This window comes from Anomalospiza imberbis, chromosome 24 (assembly GCF_031753505.1).
Source record: "Anomalospiza imberbis isolate Cuckoo-Finch-1a 21T00152 chromosome 24, ASM3175350v1, whole genome shotgun sequence".
In the NCBI taxonomy this organism is placed as follows: Eukaryota; Metazoa; Chordata; class Aves; order Passeriformes; family Viduidae; genus Anomalospiza; species Anomalospiza imberbis.
In genome coordinates this window covers 6,596,707-6,618,816 of record NC_089704.1, presented here as the reverse complement: position 1 = coordinate 6,618,816, position 22,110 = coordinate 6,596,707, and the positions used below count along the sequence as shown (strand labels likewise).

Genomic DNA, 22,110 nt, shown 5'->3' with positions numbered 1-22,110 from the left:
CCAAAGCTGGAGCTTGGATTTTCCCTGCCCGGCTTGGAAAACTCTGCCCTCTCCCCGCTGAACCATGACAGCCTCTTTTGTCCTTGCTCCTTCCAGTGCTCTGGCCCAGCCCTTGCCTCCCCCTGCCTGCAGCAGCCCCTTTTACCCCAGGGCACAGAGGGCACACAGCCCCCCAGACACAGCACCCCAGCGCTGGGTCCCCCCGGCCCCGGCGCTGGGAGCTGCTGTGCCACACATTCTTCCACAGTGAGGAAGCTTTGGGAGGGCAGAAGAGTGATGGATGGGGGAGAGGAGGGTTTTTCAGGCTTTATTTGGAAAGCTACACAAAAGGGCTTTGCTGATTAAAAAAACAAACCCCAGCTTTAAAAAAATAAACCACCGAACCCAAAGACATGTGAACAAGCCAACCCTGCTCAGACGAGCCACTGCCAGAGCCACTCTGCCTCCCCTCCCCAGCCCAAAGCAGGCCTACCTGCTACCAGAGGTGCTCCTGTGCCCGGGGACAGCCCCATCCTGCCCCCAGACAGGCTGGCTCCTGCCTCCCCCACCCCACAGCTGCTCTGTGCCCACAGGAGAGGAGGAATCAGCAGGATCGGAGCACGGGGGCAGGGAGAAGCGCTGGCTGGAGATGAGTGAAATAAGTCCCTGCTTCTAAACTGGGATAACTGGTGGGTAGGGGCCGGCTGCCAGCCCGGGAAAATGCCAGTGCCGCGGGGTCCCTGCCTGCAGAGGCGGCTGCTGGGGCCTCGCTGCATTTTCCAGGCTCGCTCTGCAGAAATCGGGGACAAAGGGACACGTCTTGGCCCTGCTGCAGTGGCAGCAAGGGGCTCGGTGGGAATGGCACTCCACTCACAACGGTGCCCTGAGCGTCCAGCAGGGCAGGCTCCATCGGGAAAGGGTTTAAGGCTTGCTTTGTTTTCCAGGAGGAGGGAAGGGAAGCTCCCTTTCCAGTACCAGCCCTCTCTCCTTGTTTCCAAGCCGCTTCCAGCACCACCTCCCGCAGGACACAGTGGCAATGGTCCCTGGAGGCTCAGCAGTGAGTCTGTGCAGGAAGGTCGTACCGAGGCAGGGCCCCAGCCCAGCCCCAGCCCAGCCCCAGTCAGCAGGGCTGGTGCTCCCTGTCCTCCCCAAGGAGTTCAGTCGATGCCTCCCGGCCCAGGAATCCCATTCCAGTGGGGGCTGCCTCATGGAAGCTCACAGCTCTGCCATTGCTGGAAAGTTTGGGGTGGGTGGGGGTCCAGGAGCCCTCCTCCCCGTCCCGGGCAGGCTCCAGGTGCTCACACTCCATCTCGGCCTCCTCCACGTCCTTCTCCTGGTACAGAGGCACCGACTCCATCTCCAGGTCGCTCTCCAGGGCTCGGTGCTTCCCGCCCTGCTGGTACCACCTGCAGCTGGTGGAGCTGGAGCACGCCAGGTCCAGCCCCGCCTCGTTCCTCGTCAGGCAAACCTCCAGCATGTAGTAGAAAGTCCAGAACACGGCAAAGCATCCCAAGAGCAGGAGGGTCTGCAGAGGGAAACCCCTTGAAAAACACGGCTCTCAACCCCCTCAGGACCCTGCCCGCTGCCCAGCAGAGAGGGCACAGAGCACTGAGCGGGGTCCTGCTCTTCCAGCTCACCCGGGGGATGCAGGGCTCCCAGCCTGTGGGCAGGCTCACCTTGAGGGTGTTGGCTGTGATGGTGTAACGCTGCTCCTCGGGGATGTCCAGCCCTGGGGGACAGGGCAGGGAGAAGTCACCGCTCAGGTACTGCCCACTCATGGCTTCCTCCAGCAGCCTGGGGACAGAGACACCCCGTGAGGCTCCCATGGGAAGGGGGGCTCCAGGGAGGCTCCAAAATGCCCACAAAGGGTCTGGAGTGTCTCCTTCAGCACACAGAGCTGTGCCCTGCAGCCCACGGCTGCCCTGTGAGGTGTGAGGGCAGCCCCAGCCTCACCTGCCACACGCCCACCTGGCAGCAACGCGGCTCCAACCCACTGCTCACAGGCAGGGATAAAGCCCTCAGCCTCCCTCTCCTGGCTCCCTCCAAGCTGGGGACGTGGTGTCCTACCTCTGCCGTTCCTTCATCTCTGCTGGGGACCAGGAGGAGCCGTACAGGGTCAGCTGCCACTGCTTCAAGGTGCCAGGCCTCAGGCTGTCGTCTCCTGGGGAGGAACCAGGTTGGTCCAGTGGGGAACTCTCTGAGCCAACCAGCTGATGAGCTGGCAGCTCCTGGGACATGGCACGGAGCTGCCACCGCTCCTGAGGCCCCCCTGAAGGCAGGACTCACCGATGTCCCTGATGAGCAGCCTGTAGGTGCCCTGTGCCTGCTCGCCCCAGCAGCGCACCGTGGAGAAGGTCCAGTCAGAGAAGCCATTGGGGTCCCTGCCAAGGGGGGACAGGAGACATCCCATGAGGGGTCACAGAGCCCCCAGGCTGGACACGGCCCCAGTGCCCCGCCCTGTCCCCTCGGGGCTCACGAGTCCATGCTGCGGGTGGTCCCGATCAGGGACATCATCCCGCTGGGGCAGAAGAGCCGGATCTCCAGGTTGCCACGGCGAGGGTGGGTTATGGTGACGGTGACGGCCACGTGCTCCAGGGTCCTCATGCCAGACAGCTCCAGGTCGCCAGGGGTGACTGGGAAAGGGAAGGGGGGTTGGTCAAGGCTGGTGGCTTTGGGATGGAGTCCCCACTCCCAGCCAGCCCCACTGGGCTGCGGTGACACCTCACAGGACACACACGTTCTCTCTGCCTCTTCCCAGCTGCCCTGTGTGGGACTGGGACAGGTGTCCAGGCTGGCCCAGCCCATCTCCAACTGCTCCCAGCTCCAGGAATGCTCTCAGCCCCAGAGCTGCTGCCCACAGCCCCTCTGCAGCGGGGCGAGCTGGCTGGGTGGGTGCTCCCAGCCCCTGCTAGGGGGGACGTGGGCACATGCCAGGACAGGCACGTCACAGAGGCAGCAGTGTCTCCTGCGTGCAGGCGTGCTGGGGGCCGGGCAGGGCTGAGCTCTCCCTGCCGCTGGTAGCCCCGAGCAGCCGCTGGTAGCCCCGAGCAGCCGCTGGTGCTCCGCACGGCCCGGCCAAGTCGGGAGCTGCAGCGTTACCTAAAATGGTCACAGCCAGCCGAGCGGCTCTGGCCGCTGCCCAGAGCCCAGTCCGTGTCCCGAACACATCCGTGCACGATGGGGCTGTGCCGAGGGGATCCCCTGGGATGGGCAGCGGAAAAAGCCCAGGCAGCCCAGCGCTTAACCCCTTCCTGGCCTCCTGCAGCCGCGGGCTGGTCTGCCCTGCTGTGGCGCACGCCGGCGGGCAGGGCTGGCTCTGCTCTCCGTGGCACACCTGTCTTACCGTTCCAGGCCACCTCCAGCTCCTGCGGGAGCCACGGGATGCTCCTGCCCTCCTTCAGCACGGGGCTCACGTACGAGGCCAGGTACGGCACGGACTCCCAGATCTGCCAGGGGAAGGAGAGAGGGTTCAGCACGGATTGCGCCCTCCCTGCACACCCATCCCTCCGTCTCCCACAGCTCCCACAGGCTGCTCCTGTGCTGGGTGTGGGCCCAGGCCAAGGGACCTCTTCTGATGATGCTCTGGGACACACCGGCTGCTGTGACACCCCAGGGATGGGAGCAGTGCCCACACGCCCAGGAAAGGAGGGAAAGTCACTGCCTGGGAGCCAGAAGGGCTGATCAAGGTCTGGGACTCCCCAGCTCTGGGTTTGAGTGGTGTCTTGAGGCTGTTCCGCTCCAAGGCCTGGTACAGGGGACAGGGAACAGCAGAACCCAAGTGCCTGCAGGAAGAGGGAGCAGCCTGGAGGTCCCTGTGACCCTGAGGGCACGGCTGGCAGCAGCAGCGACCCAGCACAGCTGCACAGAGCTCCGCACACAGCTGGGACCAAGTGCCAAAGGGACGGGCCCTGGGCTCCGTGTGACAGAGGAGGAAGAGATGGGGATGCCTCTGCCTGCTGTGAGCACACCATTCCCCTGGAGCTGCCAGCTGAGAACAGTTCCTGGGGGCAGGACACCCTCCCTGCAGCCACTGTGCAGGGAGGAAGGTGCTGGGGCTGCTGACGAAGCTCCTGTTGCCATGATCAGGGCCCTCGCCATGGCTATATATAGTGCTGGAGAGCAGCAGCTCGGGACAGCTCTCAGGAGCCTCGTGACCTCATAACAAAAGCAGCCTCAGAGCCAGGGCCAGCAGGATGGTGGCCAAAGTGCTGAACGGCAGCGGTGTGACCCCACGGCGTCACCGGGACAGGAGCTGTCCCTGCCACGGGGCTGGGCCGCTCTGCCTGCCCACAGGGCAGGTGTGGGAGGGCAGGGAATTACCTTGGCAGCGTTCACCAGCCTCCAGGCGTTGAGCAGGCCGAAGCCATGCTGGTGGCTGTGGCTGAAGCCAGCCTGGTTCGTGTCCCACTTGGCGTGACGGTCCTCGTACTGCAAAGACACACAGGGTGCTCTGCTCACCTGGGGGACACCAGCAGCCTGAACCCCCAGGCCTGAAGGGAAGGAGGCCCAGACACATCCCACAAGGGTGGGGAAGCAAACCCACATGGCCTTATTAGAAAGGAACAGGTTGACCTTTGTTTGAAACAAATCCCAGGACAAAGCGGCTTCCCAGCTCCTCAGAAAGGAAATGGAGCAGCACGAAAGGGCACAAATGCCTCTGCTCTGAAACATCCCAGCTGCTCCCTGCTGCCCAAACCCCTGCCTGTGGCACGGCAGAAGCCTTGGAGAGAAGGAACGGAGTCCTTTAAATCACCAAGAGCTGGGGCAGGACAGATCTGGGCCCCATCACTTATTGGGTTGTACTGCTCTGGCAACATTGGCTTGGAAGTTATGGAAAACACTGTCCCATGCCAAAGAGAGCACAGCATCAGCTGGACACAGACTCCTGCTCCCCAGAGGGCTGAGGAAGAAGCCCCATCCCTCCAGTGAGTTCTCACCCCTGCTCTGGGTGAAGGGCAGGGCTGTGTTTGCTGCCCAGCTCTCTGTTGTGCCTGTTTCCAGGAGCCCAGTTCTCTGGAGAGCCTGGGAAAGGCCAGGGCAGGGCAGAGCTCCTGTTTCCCACTGCCTGGACCATGAGGTGACATTGCAGAGGGGTCAGCCCTTGGGCTGGGCCAGCCTCACCTGCTGAGCCCCAGAACCTGCTGAGCCCCAGAACCTGCTGAGCCCCAGAACCTGCTGAGCCCCTGGAACCCGCTGAGCCCCAGAACCCGCTGAGCCCCAGAACCTGCTGAGCCCCAGAACCTGATGAGCCCCAGAACCTGCTGAGCCCCAGAACCTGCTGAGCCCCCAGAACCTGCTGAGCCCCAGAACCTGCTGAGCCCCAGAACCTGCTGAGCCCCCAGAACCTGCTGAGCCCCAGAACCTGCTGAGCCCTGGAGCCTGCTGAGCCCCAGAACCTGCTGAGCCCCAGAACCTGCTGAGCCCCTGGAACCCGCTGAGCCCCTGGAGCCTGCTGAGCCCCAGAACCTGCTGAGCCCCTGGAGCCTGCTGAGCCCCTGGAGCCTGCTGAGCCCCAGAACCTGCTGAGCCCCAGAACCTGCTGAGCCCCAGAACCTGCTGAGCCCCTGGAGCCTGCTGAGCCCCCGGAGCCTGCTGAGCCCCTGGAAGACCCCTACATTGGCAGAGGGAGGCATTCCTGAGGCAAATAACCCATTTGTTATCCTGACAGGGGAGAATGCCTCAGCCACATTCCTGGAAGGAACATGGGGCGAGGGGAGAGCGCAATCCCCGTGCCGGGAGCCAGGCGAGGCAGAGATTTATGGAGGGGCAGCAGCCACAAACAAGGATGTGCAGAGCAGGGCCCTCCTGCAGCAGCCCTGAGGGGAGCGCTGGGAAGGAGGGAGGAGGAGGAGGAGGAGGAGGGCCAGGCCCTCACCTTGGTGGCAGTGAAGACGATGACGTGCTGCACGTCCCGCCAGGTGAGGCACGGCCGCACCTGCAGCATCAGCGCGATCATCCCCGCGGCCAGCGGAGCCGCGGCCGACGTCCCCGTGTGCCCCTCCGTGCAGCCCGTGCCCTTCTGCAAGTCCCAGTCTGTTGTCACCTGCCGAGGAACGGGAGACAGGTCCCTGTCAGGCCGCTGTGCTGGGGTGGGGCGGCTGGCCGGGGACGTGTGCTCCTGGCCCCGAGCGGTGCCCTTGCCAGCCCAAGCTCAGCCTGTGACACAACTGTCCCCGCTCACAGCCCGCCAGGAAGGGTCCCTGGCACAGCCTCACTGCAGGGACAGTGATCCCAGGTGGGAAATGAGGCATGGAGACAGCTCCCTTTGGGGAGAGAGAGAGAAACTAGCCCTAACTAAGCAACTTTGTGGGGAACTCCTGGCAGGCACAGTTTGGGTTCTTCCTCACTGTCGCTGCTGGTCAGTGTCACAGCCAGACTGCAGCGGGGCCCCATGGGACTGTGCAGAGCACACACAGCCTCTGAAGAGGCATCAGGAAGCTCTCAAATTTTGCCACCTCACTGCAAAGCAAGTGCATCCATCTCCCTCTGCACCCCGTGGGGAGAATGCCCAAAATCTGAAGGGTTTCTTGTGTTTTTGCTTGACTCCACCTCATTTTTCCAGCTGTGAGTGGCTCCAGCTCACGCTGGGACACTGAGTGTCCCACACAGAGCACCCCCAGAGCACAAACTTTCAGTAGGAAGCACATCCAGTGCCAGAAGCTGTTTTAAATTCTTCCCATTAAGGAAACCACACAAAGTTTATGGTCTGGTAAAAGGAGAAAAAAAAAAAAAAAGCTGGAGCAGATGGCTGCAGGGAAGTTAACTCTGAGTTAACTCTGGCAGCACTGCAGCGAGCTCCAGCGTGCCCAGGAGCAGACTGTGCTCCTGAAAAAGGCTGTGTGGGGCTTAGCAAGGCACGGGCTGGTGGAAGGAGCCACTGTGGCACAGGCTGTTCCCAGGCTAGGTGTGGCTCTCGCCCTGGCTGCCCCACGGAGTGCCAGCTCCCCTGTTAGTGTCCCATAAAGCCAGTGTTTAAAATGAATGAGCATTTGTGACCTTCAAAGCACTCACACCGTGCTGGGGGAAGCCAGACCAACCCATGAGCCTGGAGCTCCTGATGGAATGCAGCAGAGCCCTCGCTGGTTCCCTTTTTTCCCAGGGTCAGCACTTTCCAAACCAGCCTGGGACAACTGCAGTGATTTCTGAAAGCAAGAATCAGCCCTGTTCTGGGTTTTACTGTCCCTGTGGCAGATTGTGCCGTGCCCTGGCTGGGCACAGAGCCCTGTCCTGGCTCTGGGCTGCAGGAGGAGCTTGCTGAGTCCCAGCCAGGTGCCTGAGGATCCCAGGCTCTCCCCGTCGCCCAGGTTTCCCCAGCACGTGGGGAAGCCTGTTGGACAAGCCTGGATTCAGCTGCTGTGTGGCAGGCACAGAGCCACAGGAAAGTGCTTTTGGGAAGTCCTGTCCTGGTGGGAGATCCTCCAAACATGGACAACCCAACCCTAAGTATCAGGAGCCAGAGATGTTTCCCCCAGGCTGCCCTGGGGTGGGCAGGCTCTGCAGTCCCTGCTGGCCCCACAGGACAGGAAGGGGTCACACCACTGGGGTGGGGGCAGCCTGGCACCAAGGGAGGGACAGGCTGGGTCAGGCCTGCAAGGGAGAAAACAGTCCTGGCTGCTTGGCTCGGGCAGAAAGGACGTGTTGTTGACAAGAAGTCGTTTTTTGGCAAAAGAAGGGAAAAGCTGATAAAAATATTCTTAAAAATTCGACTGGGAGAGGCCCACGTGCCAGAAGAGAGGAGAAGCTGGGGCCAAGTGGTTTAAAGAGCCCGATGCTCTCCCTGCCTCCCCTGGGAGCAGAGCGAGGCGGGCTGGCTGGGCAGGAGTGAGGGGGGCTGAGGAACAGGACCCTCCCTCTGTTTGTGTAGGGATAAAAGGGATGAAAGGTTTGTGTAGGGATAAAAGGCACCTGCATGGCTCACAGGGGGGCTGTGTGGGAACTGGAGGGGACGGAGCGATGTCCTGCTGTCCCCGGGGTGGCCAGGAGGGCACAGACAGGGGACACAGGTACTCACGATGCTCCTCATCATCTTGTCCCCGCCGCTGAAGGTCACGGCCAGCATGGAGGCACACTCCTCGGCGTAGAAGGGCATGGAGCCCGTCTCATCCACGGCTCCTGGGGAGACGGGAGAGGCACCGACTGTGAGACCTGTGCTGCTTCCACTGCTGCAGCTTCGGGCTGCTGATCCCCTAAGAGCCTCTCCTGCCAGATGTGCTCTTCCAGGGCCTGGGAGCTGGGCAGGGAAATCAGAACCAAGCCTGCATTTTGCCCACCTGGAAGATCTACAGGAAGGGCAGCCACGATAAATAATCCCTCACTGTGCTCAGTATCACACAGATCTTCTGCCCCTCATGCAGCTTCTGCTCTGGATTACACATTTCCCCTCTAACACAAATGATGGGAATGCTGCATTCCAGGTATGGCAGTGTCTGTCACAGCCCCGGGAGGGAGGCCTGGACATGGGCAGGAATTTCTCTGGCCTCCCCTTGCTCTGTAGGTCAGAAGCAAACTGCAGGCTTGGGGACTGAAGCCCAGCACACCCCAGACACTGCCATGCTTGTTCCCAGACACTTCCCCACAGATTCCCACCATCCAGCCAGCTCCCAGCCGGGCAGGTTCTGTGCTTTTGGGATGACCTCACTGCTCCAGGCTGGGAAGGGAGGAGACAGAAGGCTCACCTATCGTGACAGTGTAGATGGAGTTGGCATATCCATCATAGTTGCAGTTGTCACTGTGCTGGCCCCCGTTGCCACTGGCCACCACGAAGATGCTCCCGAAGCCCCGGCGACCCGCGATCACCCCGTGCTGCAGGGCAGCCTGTGGAGAGGGACAGGGCACGGGGGCTCCTTCCAGACTGATCCCAGTGGTTCCTGCCAGCAGCCACGCGTGATCAGGGCTCCCCCACAGAGCCACTGCCTCTCTCTGAGTGCCCAGCCCCGCAGACACCGGGGCTTTGCCTGTGCTGAGACACACCACAGCATGGGCCCCAGCTGGAAGCACATTTCAGCCCAGACACCTCTCCCAGCCACTGCTCCCACCCAGGGAAAGGACACTTCTGATGGATGAGCAAGAACACAACCCCACTGGAAGTGACCAGCCTGCTCTCCCTCCCCTGGCAGATGAAGGTACATTCTGCCCATTCTGCTGTGGCACAGCGAGCTCTGCCTGTGCTTTGTGTCCTGGAGCTTGTTCCAGCTGTCTCTGCAGGCAGGAAGGGAATAAATTAACTTGCAGAACTGGAAACCATTTGTTATGGTGAACGAACGGCTCGGTTGTCAGCGCTGCTCTGAAGGGTGCAGGAACTGCTGAGTTGTGGTTGGAAAAGCACAGCAGAAGAGCACTGGAGCAGAACCACACCCCACTGCTGGTTTGGGGGCCCCTCGGTGACCCCTTGCTGCAGCACAGGCGGGCTGGGTGTGTTCTGCAGCAGATCTGCAGCACAGGAGCTCTGAGAAAACCTTAATGGCCTGGGAAGGAGCAGCCTCAGCTCTGACTCTCCCTCCCCCTGCAATCCCACCCCCCCTTATTTACTCCCAGTATCCAAAGGCACCATCCCTGCCTCGAGAACCACCCTGAGCACAGGGAAAGCTCGGTCTCCTGAGCAGAGAGCGTCCTGTGGGCTGCACCAGCTGTCAGCGCCACACCACAGGTTGCAAAAGAGCCTTTCCCTGCTGGAAGCAGCCTCTCCTTGGACAGCTCATCCTGCCCTGCCTGCACGCTGCCCTCCCGCCGCAGCGTCGCCTCTCCCAACCGCACAGCGACAGGGAAACCTCCGCTGGCACCGAGGGACACGCACGGACGTGCAGAGCGTCACAGCAACGTCCCTCCCCGCCTGAACGGGCAGGCAAGAAGCCACAAGCCCCGGAGGCTCCCCCAGCGCTGCTGGGGCTGGGTTTTACCTTTCCCAGTTGGTGGGGACCATCCACAGTCTTCCCATCGTCATCGGGACCCCAGCTGCAAAGAGAGGCACCGTGAGGTGACAGCCCCAGGAGCCACAGGCGGCTCTTCCTGCCATCACAGCGAGCTCCCAGCAGCCACCAGCTGCTCCCAGCGCCACGACTGGGACTGCAGAGCACTGCGCTTTCCCACCCATCAGGATGGCCCCTCGCTGCCGGGACATCGCTGTCGTGTTTGCACCGTGCCCCTGGGTCAGATTCCAGCGGACAAAATGTTTGATTTTTAGTTAACAAGCGGCTTCTCAGACATTCCAGTCCCCGTCACACGGGGCTGCCTGACCACAGTGGGGAGCACAGCGTCCCCTCCAGCACAGCCAGCCCCGGGGACGTGCTGCAGCAGCACACAGAGGGACACCTCACAGCTGTAGGTGCTGTGCAGAGCCCAGCACAGGTCTCCAGGAACTGGATTTTGGTGCCTCAAGGCTAACTGCAGCCGCAGGAGGATGGGAGCTGGTGCGAGCACTCAGCCATGAGCTGTGACCCTGTGCCCAGGCAGAGCAGGGCTGGCAGCTGGGAGCCAGCTCAGGGTCCCTGGGGGCTCACCTGCAGCTGTAGATGTCATTGATCTGATAGTGCTTGTTGAAGGCGATGGCCTCCATGCTGTCCGTGAGGGGCCCGTCCAGCACTCGGATGCCTGCAGGACAGAGGACAAGGAACAGGACAGAGGACAAGAAACATGAGGAACACGGGTCACATGAGCTGCAGAAACTGCAAACAAACTCCTGGCTCGAGGTTGCCCTGCTGTGCTCACCCTGCAAGGCCAGCCCAGCTTTGGAGGGCTGAGGCCTGAGGCAGCGCCAGGTCCCGCTGGACCCGGGCAAACCCTCCCGTTCCCTGTGCTGTGGGTACACAATGAACTCATCCCCGCTTCTGCCAGCTGGGAGCCTCTGCCTGCTGTGCCCTGGGCAAGCCCTGACTGCCCCTGGCACCCCAGGGGCTGTGGTGTGACCAGGTATGGACAGAATCGTGTCCCAGCGTGGCTGTCTGCTGCCCTGCCAGGGGCACATCCTGCAGGGCACAGAGACCTCGCCTCCCTCTGCGGAGCAGCTCAGGAGCTCTGGAGGCAGCTGGGGCACAGCACACATCCCCTGGCCTTACAGGGGAGAGACACAGCACTGGCTCTTCATCCTTGTCATCCCACAAGGCTCTTTATCCTTGTCCATCCCACAAGGCAAAGCTGAGACCAGGGGCCAGGGCAGTGAGAGGGGCTGGCCAAGATTTGCTGCCCCAGTGCCTCCAGGCACAGCTCGGGCATGTCATGGCACAACTGCCTGGCTCTGCCAGCACGGCACAGCTGCTCTGCCAAAAGTTTGGCAGCCAGGGAGGCCAGCAACACTCTGGAAAAGCTGCCAGGAGCCGGCTCCTCTGGAGAGGAGCTCAGGCAGGCGCCAGGCCCTCCCTGCAGCAGCCCAACGAGCCCGAGCGCGGCTGCGCTGCCTCAGAGCCGCTCCAGCCCGCGGAGCCGTGTCCCACCCCGCGGATCCAGCACGCGGGGGCTGCCTGGCAGCCTGACCTACCCGCGATGCGGCTGCCGTAGGCGACTCCCACCGTGCAGAAGCTGTTGTTTGGCACCGCCGCGATCTCCCCGGCGCAGCGGGTCCCGTGGTGGTTCCCGTTCTCCTCGTCGGGGTGAGGCATAGGGTCAGGGTCGTTGGAGTTCAAGTCATAGCTGCCTTCCGGGCTCTGGAAACAGACCCACAGTCAGGACTGGGGCTCTGCTCTCCTCAGTTTGGGAAAAGCAGGAGTTAAGAGAAGGCAACATGGGCTGAAACACAGGCTGGATGTCGTGGGAACTTGGAGGCTGCTTCCTCACAGGGCTGCAGCTCAACACTGCTATCTGCTGCTGTGGGGAAGGGACCAAGGCAGCTCCAGGCACTGCTGCGGGTCAGAGGGATGCCAGCTGCTTCCCATGGGTTGCACAAAGGCAGGCAAACCCAAAATCCGGGTGCAAAATCTCCCAGGAAAGGTTTGCTGCTGGCACTTCCCGCCCTGGCTGAGCCCAAGGTGACGGTGCAGGCTGGACTCTGAGCTCTCACACGCTCCTGTCACACTGCCCAGCCTCCAGCCTGCGCAGGCACTCACGTAGTTTGGCTGGATGTCCTTGATGGTGTGCTCCACGCCGTCGTCCACCACCACCACCGTCACCCCGCGCCCCGTCACGTTCCGCTCCCACACGCCCGTGACGTTGATGTCCTTTCCGGGGCTCTTGTGGTTGTTCTACGCACCAGAAAGGACAGTGAGGGGACAGGGTCAGCGCTGAGGGGACCTCCTGTGTGCACTGGATATGACGTGTGGGGCTGGGCCAGCACGGGAAGGAGTCACAGGACCATCAGGGGAGATTGTTTGAGGCTGACAATGAGCAACAGCTGCTCGGGCCATGACGTGGAGGGCACAGTGTGCCCCAGCAAAGCCCTCTGCCCACCCCAGTGCCACCAGTGCACAACCAGAGGCAGGAGCTGCTTCCTCCCCTTATCACAGCGAGCACGTGGCAGACAGGCGAGCTCTCAGCGAGCTCCCTCCTCACCAAAGAACAGAAAGAGGCTGTTCTGCCTCTTGCAGGACAGCTCGCCCGTGGCCACACAAAGAGCCCGAGCCTGCGAGCACAGCAGGAGCCGGGAAACCACTCACCAGATGCCACTGCTGGGGGTATTTGGGATCGTTAAAGTGCAGGCTGCGCTTGGAGCGCTTCAGAAGCTTCTGTTCCGAGTGCCACCGCACGCTGTCGTGCTGTGCAAACAAAGTGTCCACCGACCTCCTTATGGCTTCGTGTTCAGTCGCCACGCGGCCATCGGGCTGGTAGGCAAAGAGGTAATGGCCCTTGAGCTCCCCGACACGGCCCATGTTCACCAGCCCCGCCGTCCGGGCCAGCTCCTCCGCCCGCTGCTCCAGCTCCTCCTCGGGTGCGTCCAAGCTGACCGCCCACGTCAGCTTCCCGTGGCGGCCCTCAGTGCCCGGAGCGCGCTGCCCGCCGCAGGCCGGCCCGGCCGGCGAGGCCAGGGGGATCCAGGAAGCGCTCAGCCAAAGGCACGTGTGGATGCAGAGCGTGGCCTCCATCCCTGCACTCCATAGCGGCGCTCCCCGCCTCCAATGCGGCATCAGACAGGCGAGCTGCAACAGCAGACGTGAAACTGGTGAGAACCCCTCCTGATGAGGGACACGGTGGCCAGAGCCACCTGAGTGTCCCACAGAGCCCCACGGGGCTTGCCACCAACCCGCTACATGGCAGATCCCCTTCCCGGGAATCCCCAGCCGAGGCGGCTCCTTGCCAGCGGCTCAAAATTGGAGGCACACCCGGGCTGGGCAGGGATCGATCCCTGCCCTGCCTGCTGGGTGCCAGCCGCGGGCCAGGAAACACCGCGCTGGGCTGGCAGGAGGAGCCACTTCCCCCGCTCGCCTCTGATAAGGAACTGATAAGAAACTCTCGATGCGTAGCTCCCCAGAACAAACACCACGGGCACCGCCATGCTCCGTGGGCAGCCGAGAGCCGGTTCCTTCTGCAGGAGCCCCACCGAACTCGCTCCTCACCTGCTCCACGGCCGGAGGAACCTGCTTTTCCCCGGCAAGGGCAGAAATCACCACCGAGCCCCGGTTCAACCCGCAGCCCGTAAGCCAGGGCACCGCAGAGCAGGGAAAACACCTCCCGAGATCCCGCTGCCTTGGACGTGCCCGGAGCTCGACACCCCCGGCCCTTTTCCTCCCTCGACCCGGTCCATTCCCCCCCGATACAACTCATCAGCCGCGGCTGCCGCTGGACGCCGAGCTCCAGGATTCTCTCCCTAAAGTCGGGCTTTATGCGCCCCTCGATGCCGCCCGGCAGCGGCACCGCCCCGGGGCAGCCGCGGCGCTCCCCGCTCCGCCGGGCACCGGCACCAGGGACACTGCGGAGGTCACCCACGGGCAGAGCAGCCCCGCTCCCCTCCACCACCCCCGCCTGGGCCCGCGGGGAGCCGGAGGCGGCAGGGCCGGCGCTCCCCGGCGCGGTGCGCATCCCGCCGCCCGGACCCCGCCGCCCGCCGGTGCCGCCCCGCAGCGCTCACCGGGCATGAGCCGCCGCCGCCGCCGGAACCCCGGTGCCGCTAACAGCGGCGTCACATCCGCCGGGGCGCGGGGCGGAAGGGGCGGCGCGGCGGGGGCGCGGGTCGTGCGCTCCGCCCGGTGCCGCTCGGTGCCCCCCGGTGCTCCCCGGTGCCGCTCCGCCGGCCCGGCCCAGCCCCGCAGCCGCCCCCATGGCGCTGGAACAGGCGCAGGTCGACGGCCCCGACCCGCCGCGCCTCTGCGAGCCCGGGCCCGCCGCGCCGCCCGGCAGGTAAAGGGGGGCCCGGCGGGGCGGCAGCGGCACCGGGATGGAGCGGGCATGGAGCCGGGATGGAGCGGGGATGGGGCCGGGATGGAGCGGGGATGGAGCGGGGATGGAGCCGGGATGGAGTCGGGATGGAGCAAGCATGGGGCCGGGATGGAGCGGGGATGGGGCCGGGATGGAGCGGGGATGGAGCGGGGATGGAGCGGGGATGGAGCGGGGATGGAGTCGGGATGGAGCAGGCATGGAGTCGGGATGGAGCAAGCATGGGGCCGGGATGGAGAGGGGATGGAGCGGGGATGGGGCCGGGATGGAGCGGGGATGGGGCCGGGATGGAGCGGGGATGGGGCCGGGATGGAGCGGGGATGGAGCGGGGATGGAGCCGGGATGGAGTCGGGATGGAGCAAGCATGGGGCCGGGATGGAGCGGGGATGGGGCCGGGATGGAGCGGGGATGGAGCGGGGATGGAGCGGGGATGGAGCGGGGATGGAGTCGGGATGGAGCAGGCATGGAGTCGGGATGGAGCAAGCATGGGGCCGGGATGGAGAGGGGATGGAGCGGGGATGGGGCCGGGATGGAGCGGGGATGGGGCCGGGATGGAGTCGGGATGGAGCAGAGATGGGGCCGAGATGGGGCCGGCATGGAGCCGGGATGGGGCCGGGATGGAGTCGGGATGGGGCCGGGATGGGGCCGGCATGGAGCAGGGATGGAGCCGGGATGGGGCCGGCATGGAGCAGGGATGGAGCCGGGATGGGGCCGGCATGGAGCAGGGATGGAGCCGGGATGGAGCCGGGATGCGGCCGCGGCGCAGCGCTGAGCGATGTCCCCGTTCCGCGCAGCGGGAGCCCGCTCTCCGCCCCGGAGAGCCCCAGCGAGCCCGGGCCCGGCGGGGAGGCGGACCCCGCGGCCGGCCCCGGCCCCGGCCCCGGCCCCGGCCCCGGCCCCGGCCCCGGCCCCGGCCCCGGCGGCGAGGCGGAGCCCGGGCCCGGCGGCGCGGAGGCCGCGGGGCAGAGCGGAGCGGCGGCCGAGGAGCCCGACGAGGAGGCGGCCCCGGCCAGGCCGTCGCAGAACATCGCGGTGCAGGTGGGTGCAGCTCCCCCGGGGTTTGTGCTGTGCGGGGCCAGGGCCCTGGGAGGCTCTTGTGGAACCTGGAGGACAAAGAACTGAATAAGCCGTGACTGAAGGGTAAAAGACATCCGTACTTGCAGTTTTACAGCCGCTGCTGTGTGCCTGGCCCTCCGCTTGAATTCTAATTAATCTTTAGTTAAAATCCGACCCTGGTGAGGCCACACCTGGAGTGCTGTGTTCAGGTTTGGGCTCCTCAGTACGAGAAAGACAAAGAGCTACTGAGGAAGGGTGCAGCAGCGGAGGCTGTGAAGATGATGAGGGGTTTGGAGCATCTCTCTTAAAAGGAGAGACTGCAGGAGCTGGGCCTGGTTGGTCTAGGTAACGCTGAGAGGGGATCTAATTAATGCATATAAATATGTCCAAGGGGTGTCAGAGGATGGTGCCAGCTTCTTTATGTTGGTGCCCAGCTATAGGATGAGGAGCAATGGCCATGAACTAAAATGATGAGTTTCATCTCAATATGACAGAGAGCACTGGAGCAGGTCCCCAGGGAGGGCCTGGAGTCCCTCTCTGGTCACTGCAGGGGCTGATCTCAATCATCTCCCTTCACAGACTGACTTCAAGGCGGCCGATGCGGATGTGAACACGGACCAGGACATCGAGAAGAACCTGGTGGGTATCAAAGCCCTGTGCTCAGGCTCTGCCGCTCACCTCCCAGGCAAAGGAGCTGGAGCTGTCCTTCCCACTTTTCTCCTGTCAAAACAGAATCATAGAGTCGTTATGGTTGGGAAAGACTTCCAAGACCATCGAATGTCAGCCTTGAAGTCCTTAGGCTGTCCTTGTTACAGAGGAGTTTTGCTCTCTGCTGCAGGACAAGATGATGTCCGAGCGGGCCTTGCTGAAGGAGCGCTACCAGGAGGTGTTGGACAAACAGAGGCAGGTGGAGAATCAGCTGCAGGTGCAGCTTAAGCAGCTCCAGCAGCGGAGGGAAGAGGAGATGAAAAACCACCAGGTATTTGGTGAAGAACTGTTTTTGTTTAACCTGCCCTGTAATTAATTTTAAAATCTTTATGAAGAGGCAGGAGAACCTGCAGTCCAGAGCATCAGTCTCCTGAGTTTCCTCATAATAACCAATTTATATCTTGGCTGGATCTGCTAAAAAGAAAGAGTTTGCTGTGAAATCTCATTAATCGATTAATAAAAAAAAAAAAAAAGTATTTTAAATCAAAACCACTACTTGGTAATTTTTCTCTGTATCTGTGTGGTATCTTTGTGGTATCTTTTACTCCAGGAGATCCTGAAAGCCATTCAGGATGTTACGATCAAGCGAGAAGAGACTAAGAAAAAGATGGAGAAAGAAAAGAAAGAATTCCTGCAGAAAGAGCAGGATCTCAAAGCTGAAATTGAGAAACTCTGTGAGAAAGGCAGGAGGTATTTGTACAGAAAAGAAAGTGTTTGTTTTTGGGGAAGAAGACCTTGCTTAACCGTGATATAAACGTGATGGAGCAAAGAGCTTTAAAGTTTTAGGAAGCAGCAAGTATTTAGGTCAGACCTGTATATGGATGAATTCAGGACAGGCCCTATATTTGAACTGGCATTTTTATGGAGCCATTCTGTCGTGTCATAGAGGTCTGGTTTTTATTCTGAGGGCTCAGCGGTGTTTTTGGGTAAAACTCCTCCAGTGATAGCTCCAAGTGCTCAGCCCTTTTCCCCCAAGTGACCGTGGCAGAGCACGTGCTGGGGGAGCAGCACAGCTGCCTGCAGCGAGCCTGGTTCTGTGCCACAGCCTTTGTGCCGTGTCATGAGACAGCAGGATTTGTGCTCCAGGGCTGCTGGTGCCTGTTTTCCCACACACATTGCAGGGAGCCATCCCCAGCCCGTGGTGTGGGGTTGTGCCCGGGATGTTTGAATGTGGGCCCTGCTCCCTTGGGATTGCAGCTGTGCTGTCCCTTTTCTCCCCCTCAGGTTGCTGAAGGAGCAGGAGGAGAAGGAGAACAAGATTGCCTCTCTGATCGCAGAGCAGTCTGATGAGAAGTAAGGCTCTTACCCCTCACCTGATAACGGTGCCCAGAGCACTGTTCCTTCCTGTCATTCTGCCTCACGGTGAATCCCGTGCTCTTGGTTGGGGCAGAGCAGAGGCAATGATGCAGCAGTGCTGGCCAGTTACGTGCCCTAGAGGTTTTATCTCCTCTTTCAGCATCAGGGCTCTGGATTAAATCTTCTTTGATCCCAGTCACAAGCAGACTCCTGGATACTTGGGACATAAAGATCCCATAAGATTAGAGTTTGTGCTTGGTGGATTGACTCGGCTTGTAACTGCTACTTCTGATTGAATTTCAACTCCCCAGGATTAGGGCAGACTGCTTTCCCTGTCTGTTCCCCACAGCTGTCCAGCTACACCAAACTCTGGCAAGCTTGGCTATTTAAAACTGGGCAGGGATGCTCCAGGTGTTCCCAAAGCACAAGTGGAAATGCCCAGCTTTAAACTTCTCCAGGATCAGAACAGCATAGCTGCTTGAACTGATTCCTGGTTCAGATCTTCCCTGGGATTGGACTGAATTTTGCTGAGGGGCATTCTCCTCGTTTGGCCCAGCGTCTTTGCACTGCTTGTTTGTGTGCTCCGGAACAGCTCACTGCTGGGACAGTGTCTCACACAGCTCAGCCCGGGAGCTGGGACTGGTGTCACGGGCTGGACACTGCTGATCTTCCATGTTCCAGCCCATCCAGAGCCCCTGGGATCCATCCTTTGGGGGCATTCTGGTGCCTGAGCCTGAGGGGACTCGTTCTGTTCTGTTCTGTTCTGTTCTGTTCTGTTCTGTTCTGTTCTGTGTGCAGGCAGCTGTGGGAGATGGAGCTGGACAAGCTGAAGAACCAGCACAATGAAATCAACAGGAACATTCTTGAGGAAACAGAGCGGGCCTGGAAAGCAGAGGTGAGCAGGTGACTTCTTCCCTGCAAAGTGGTTGGTTTGAGATTCCAGCTGGTTAATGGACAGTTCTGTGAAATTAGGAGCAAGGCCAAGAACCACTTTGTGGGATAAGAGGACAGATGAACACGTGTCAGTGCAGGGAGCATTAGCAGGGAGCAGTGCCCAGTGCCTCGTCTGGCAGCAAGAAACGGGAGTACAAAAACTGAGCCTCTCTCCACAGATCCTGTCCCTGGAGAGCCGGAAGGAGCTGCTGGTGTTGAAACTAGAAGAAGCAGAAAAAGAAGCGGAGCTACACCTCACCTACCTCAAGTAAGTCTGTGTCGTGTCAGAAGTGGCAAGAAGGGTCACTCAGGTGTCTCATCCCCTCTTCCTCTGCTTATGTTGGAGGTTGGACTGGAATAGTTCAGGATTTCCTGTGGTTTTCTTACTGGATCAATGTGATTATTCAATAATGTCCCACAGCAAGGGTATGTGGGGCTGTGCTTATCCCCTGTCACTGTTCATCTGCCAGGCTCAGTCAGTGCTCTTGGCTGTGGTGTCCCTGTGTGTCCCCACGGTCAGTCCCTCTCCCTTGTGGGGTGCCTCACCTGGGGGTGAGCCCTTCCCACCCCGCTGGAGGAAGGGAAGCCAGGAGGGTTTGGGGGGTTGCTTGTTCCCACTTTGCTGCCAGTGAGAGCACAGTTGCAAGTGGGAAAGTTCAGCTGTGCTTGCAGGTCTGCGCCACCCACGCTGGAGACCATGAGGCCAAAGCAGGAGTGGGAGATGAGGCTGAACAGGATACGTATGACCAAGCAAAGTGTCCGAGTAAGTTCCTGCTGACCTCTCCCAGCCTGGCAGTGAGCAGTTCTTCACACACACAGTGAGCAGCCCTTCACACACACTGTGTTTCTCCCTTCAGCTCCTCTCCATTCTTCCATGGAGCCACTTTAGGGCCTGCCACCCCCTGGCTTGGAATGCCCCAAACTTGCTCAGGTTTGATAAATGCGCCCGTTTTCTTCCCTCTCTGCTAGGATCAGTTCAACGACCACATCCAGATGGTGAGGAACGGCACGAAGCTGAGCAGCCTCCCCCAGATCCCGACGCCGACGCTGCCTCCTCCGCCTTCGGAAGTGAGTGCCTCTCCAGCCCCACAGCACGGGCATTCCATGCTGCCAGGCCCTGGCACAGCCTGCCAGGTGCTGTGCATGGGTGGGGTGGCCCCTTCCCTGTCTGGGCTTACTCGAGAGGAGGGGAAGGGTCTCCTTCCCTTTCCAGCTGCCAGTGCCTGCAGTTCCCACCTCGCTGCCTGGAGAAGAGGGCGCTCGGCTCTGCTTCCAGGTGGTCTTACTCTAACCAGCCTTTCCCCCATGCCCTGTTTTTCTTTCTCAGACAGATTTCATGCTGACGGCATTCCAGCCCAACCCATCCCTGGCTCCCCGGCTCCCCTTCCCCATCGGGCCCGTCCCCGTCCCCATGGTCATGCCGAGCGCCGATCCCCGGGCGCTCTCCTTCCCTCTGCTGAACCCTGCCATGTCCAGGCCCAACCAGCCCTCCCCACCCCTGCCCGCTTCCCAGGGAAGGAGCAGCCCGGTGGTGGCGTCGCTGATGGGCACGCACAGCCCCCACGTGCCCCCCGCTGCCTCCATCCCTCCTCCGCCCGGCCTGGGCGGGGTGAGCGCCGCTCCCGAGTTCCACAGGCCCCAGCCGGCCGACAAGCTGGAGAAGCTGCTGGAGAAGCTGCTGACTCGGTTTCCACAGTGCAACAAGTAAGGGTCCGGTGGTGGTTTTTGGGAGGGCAAGGGCTGCTTGTGAGTGGAATGGGAGCTGGGATCAGGGGAAGGGGGCTCCTGGTGTGAGCGGGGTCTGCGGGAAGTGAGGCAGGCAGAGGTGGTGGTCTCCATCAGGTTTGCTGGGGATGGGGATCACTGGGAGCTTTGCGGGATAGTAGGGATATCTGGGCACAGCCAGGAGCCCCCCAGCCTGTCTCTGGGGGTTCCCTGCCTTTTCCCCAGTGTTTTGGGGAGAGAAGCTCCTCAGCACGTGGTTCCCCTCACTTGGAGGGTGGAGGGGAAGCACACGGTTTCCCCCAGGCAGCGCTGGCTGAGGGATCCCAGTCTGTGAGGACCAGGAGCTCTTAGCAGGCTGCTGTCCACGCAGGGCCCAGCTGACCAACATCCTGCAGCAGATCAAGACCGCCCGGAGGACCATGGCCGGCCTGACCATGGAGGAGCTGAACCAGCTGGTGGCAGCCAAGCTGGCGGAGCAGCAGGAGCGGGCAGCGGCCGGCGCTCAGGTGGGACAGCCTGGGGGCTGCTGGAAGGGGGGCCTGGGGAGCAGGGAGGGCTGCCTCTGCTCCCTGGTTCCCCGCAGAGCTTGGGCTGTGCGTCAGGGCTGGCCCCTGGGCTCCCTGTCCTGCTGACTGCAGCGTAACCAGGGAGCAGTTTTCCCTGGGGTGACTCCTCTGTCCTTTCCTCCCGGGCTGTTCTGATGTGCCTCCTCTGCCTTGCTGCAGCCTCTGGGCCGGATCAGGGCCCCCATGTTCTCTGCTCCCCTGCCTCAGATCAGCACACCCATGTTCCTGCCCCCGGCCCAGGTCGCTTACCCAGGAACAGCGTCACACGTAAGGCTGCTTGGCTTCCCTGGGGAGTGGGGAGCGGGGAGCCTGCCCGGGATGTCCTGAAGGGATGAGCCCCTGGAGCTGGGAGCTCTCCTCACACAGCTGCCAGGGCTGCTGAGGTGAAGGGGATTGGGGGCACGGATCCTTTGGGTTTCACGCTGGAACATGAGACATGGTGGTGGCTCTCGGGGCGTGATGGCTGTGGGCAGAGGGGACTGTGGCTTCGGGCTGCAGCTGAATCCGTGATCAGAGCTGCGTGTCTGACTTCCCTGCCTGCTCCTTCCTTTCCCTCACTGCCCCTCCCAGACCCCAGCTGCCTGTAAGCTGTGTCTGATGTGCCAGAAGCTCGTGCAGCCCGGTGATCTTCACCCCATGGCCTGCTCACATGTGCTGCACAAGGAGGTGAGTGTGTTCTGCAGCTCAGGGCCTCCTCCTGGTCCTTCCAGGTGACCCTTCCCGAGTCCTTGTTGTCCTGACACCTTGCCAGGAGAAGCGTACGATCAATAAACGTACATCCCATCCTTTCTGTACTCTTGGCTGGGCCACCCTGCATGGCCAGTGGGTGGTGGCTTTAGGAACAGGCTGCCCTTGTGTCCCTGAGCCTGTGAGGGTTGGATGCTGGAGCAAGACAGTCTAGAAGGATCTGGAACACAGGGTGAGGGCAGAGCTGCCACTGCTGCCCAGGTGTCTGGGCTGGGGATGCCAGACAGGAGCTCTTGGGAAGAGGAGGAGACATTCCTATCCCATGGGTCTGGCAGTGGATCACCTGTGTGGGCAACCCCCCATCCCAACAGCTCTGGGGCCTCCAGCAGGGGCCCCTCAAGGAAATGGAAACTCATGCTGAGGAGGGTCCGATGGCCCTGCAAGGGTGACAAGGGCTCCTTCCTCACGGTGACCTTGTGATGGAGGCTGCAAGGAGCAGAGGAAAACACCCCTGAAGCGAGTGCTGTGAACAATGATGGCACCTTTGGGTTGGGCCAGTGGCTCTTGACTAATTCTCTCTCTTCCAGTGCATCAAATTCTGGGCACAAACCAACACAAATGATACTTGCCCCTTCTGCCCAAGCCTCAAATGACGGCTGCTGGGACAACGTGGGCCCCTGGGAGGAGTTTCTGTGAATAGACAGAATCAGTTCTAAGATTTCTACAGTTCTATATTTATACGATCGTGTATACACATGTACATTTTTATTATATAGGTAATGTGTGTATAGAAAGTCTGTAAACATACAGATTCATAAATAAAGTGTGTATATTATGCAGTGATTTGCTGCAGCTCCTCATTTCT

General features: G+C 61.4%; 2 protein-coding genes across 3 annotated transcripts; one reads left to right on the top strand and one right to left on the bottom strand.

Moving 5' to 3' along the window:
- Positions 1–291: 291 nt before the first annotated feature.
- Positions 292–14,103, bottom strand: PCSK7 (proprotein convertase subtilisin/kexin type 7). Its single transcript, XM_068172104.1, has 16 exons — positions 13,970–14,103; positions 12,561–13,040; positions 12,015–12,149; positions 11,450–11,615; positions 10,476–10,566; positions 9,876–9,930; positions 8,655–8,793; positions 7,991–8,091; positions 5,855–6,022; positions 4,300–4,407; positions 3,323–3,425; positions 2,456–2,612; positions 2,266–2,360; positions 2,047–2,140; positions 1,656–1,773; positions 292–1,504 (listed from the first exon to the last, which is right to left on the bottom strand). Exons 2-16 carry the CDS (start codon positions 13,026–13,028, stop codon positions 1,100–1,102), a joined length of 2,403 nt encoding a protein of 800 aa, XP_068028205.1. The 5' UTR covers positions 13,029–13,040; positions 13,970–14,103; the 3' UTR covers positions 292–1,099.
- On the top strand, positions 14,072–22,088 carry RNF214 (ring finger protein 214). Of its 2 annotated transcripts, XM_068172107.1 has the most exons (15): positions 14,072–14,238; positions 15,069–15,312; positions 15,910–15,969; positions 16,169–16,309; positions 16,589–16,728; positions 17,263–17,331; positions 18,133–18,229; positions 18,447–18,535; positions 18,928–19,030; positions 19,237–19,335; positions 19,595–19,971; positions 20,363–20,498; positions 20,718–20,825; positions 21,129–21,224; positions 21,833–22,088. In XM_068172107.1, exons 1-15 carry the CDS (start codon positions 14,159–14,161, stop codon positions 21,896–21,898), a joined length of 1,905 nt encoding a protein of 634 aa, XP_068028208.1. In that variant the 5' UTR covers positions 14,072–14,158; the 3' UTR covers positions 21,899–22,088. The 2 variants fall into 2 exon arrangements, with proteins under 2 accessions (XP_068028208.1, XP_068028207.1); XM_068172106.1 differs by lacking the exon at positions 14,072–14,238 and having other exon boundaries at positions 14,998–15,312; positions 18,940–19,030.
- The last annotated feature ends 22 nt before the right edge of the window (positions 22,089–22,110 follow it).

Bases quoted from the DNA above. Each gene is read 5' to 3' on its own strand.
- PCSK7 (XM_068172104.1), bottom strand. From the start codon at position 13,028: ATGCCGCATTGGAGGCGGGGAGCGCCGCTATGGAGTGCAGGGATGGAG. The intron at 2,613-3,322 runs GTAAGACAGGTG...TCCCTTTCCCAG, and splicing joins GCTGGAGGTGGCCTGGAACG to TCACCCCTGGCGACCTGGAG. The intron at 2,361-2,455 runs GTGAGCCCCGAG...CCCCCTTGGCAG, and splicing joins ACCACCCGCAGCATGGACTC to GGACCCCAATGGCTTCTCTG.
- RNF214 (XM_068172107.1), top strand. From the start codon at position 14,159: ATGGCGCTGGAACAGGCGCAGGTCGACGGCCCCGACCCGCCGCGCCTC. The intron at 17,332-18,132 runs GTAAGGCTCTTA...TTCTGTGTGCAG, and splicing joins GCAGAGCAGTCTGATGAGAA to GCAGCTGTGGGAGATGGAGC. The intron at 20,499-20,717 runs GTGGGACAGCCT...GCCTTGCTGCAG, and splicing joins GGGCAGCGGCCGGCGCTCAG to CCTCTGGGCCGGATCAGGGC.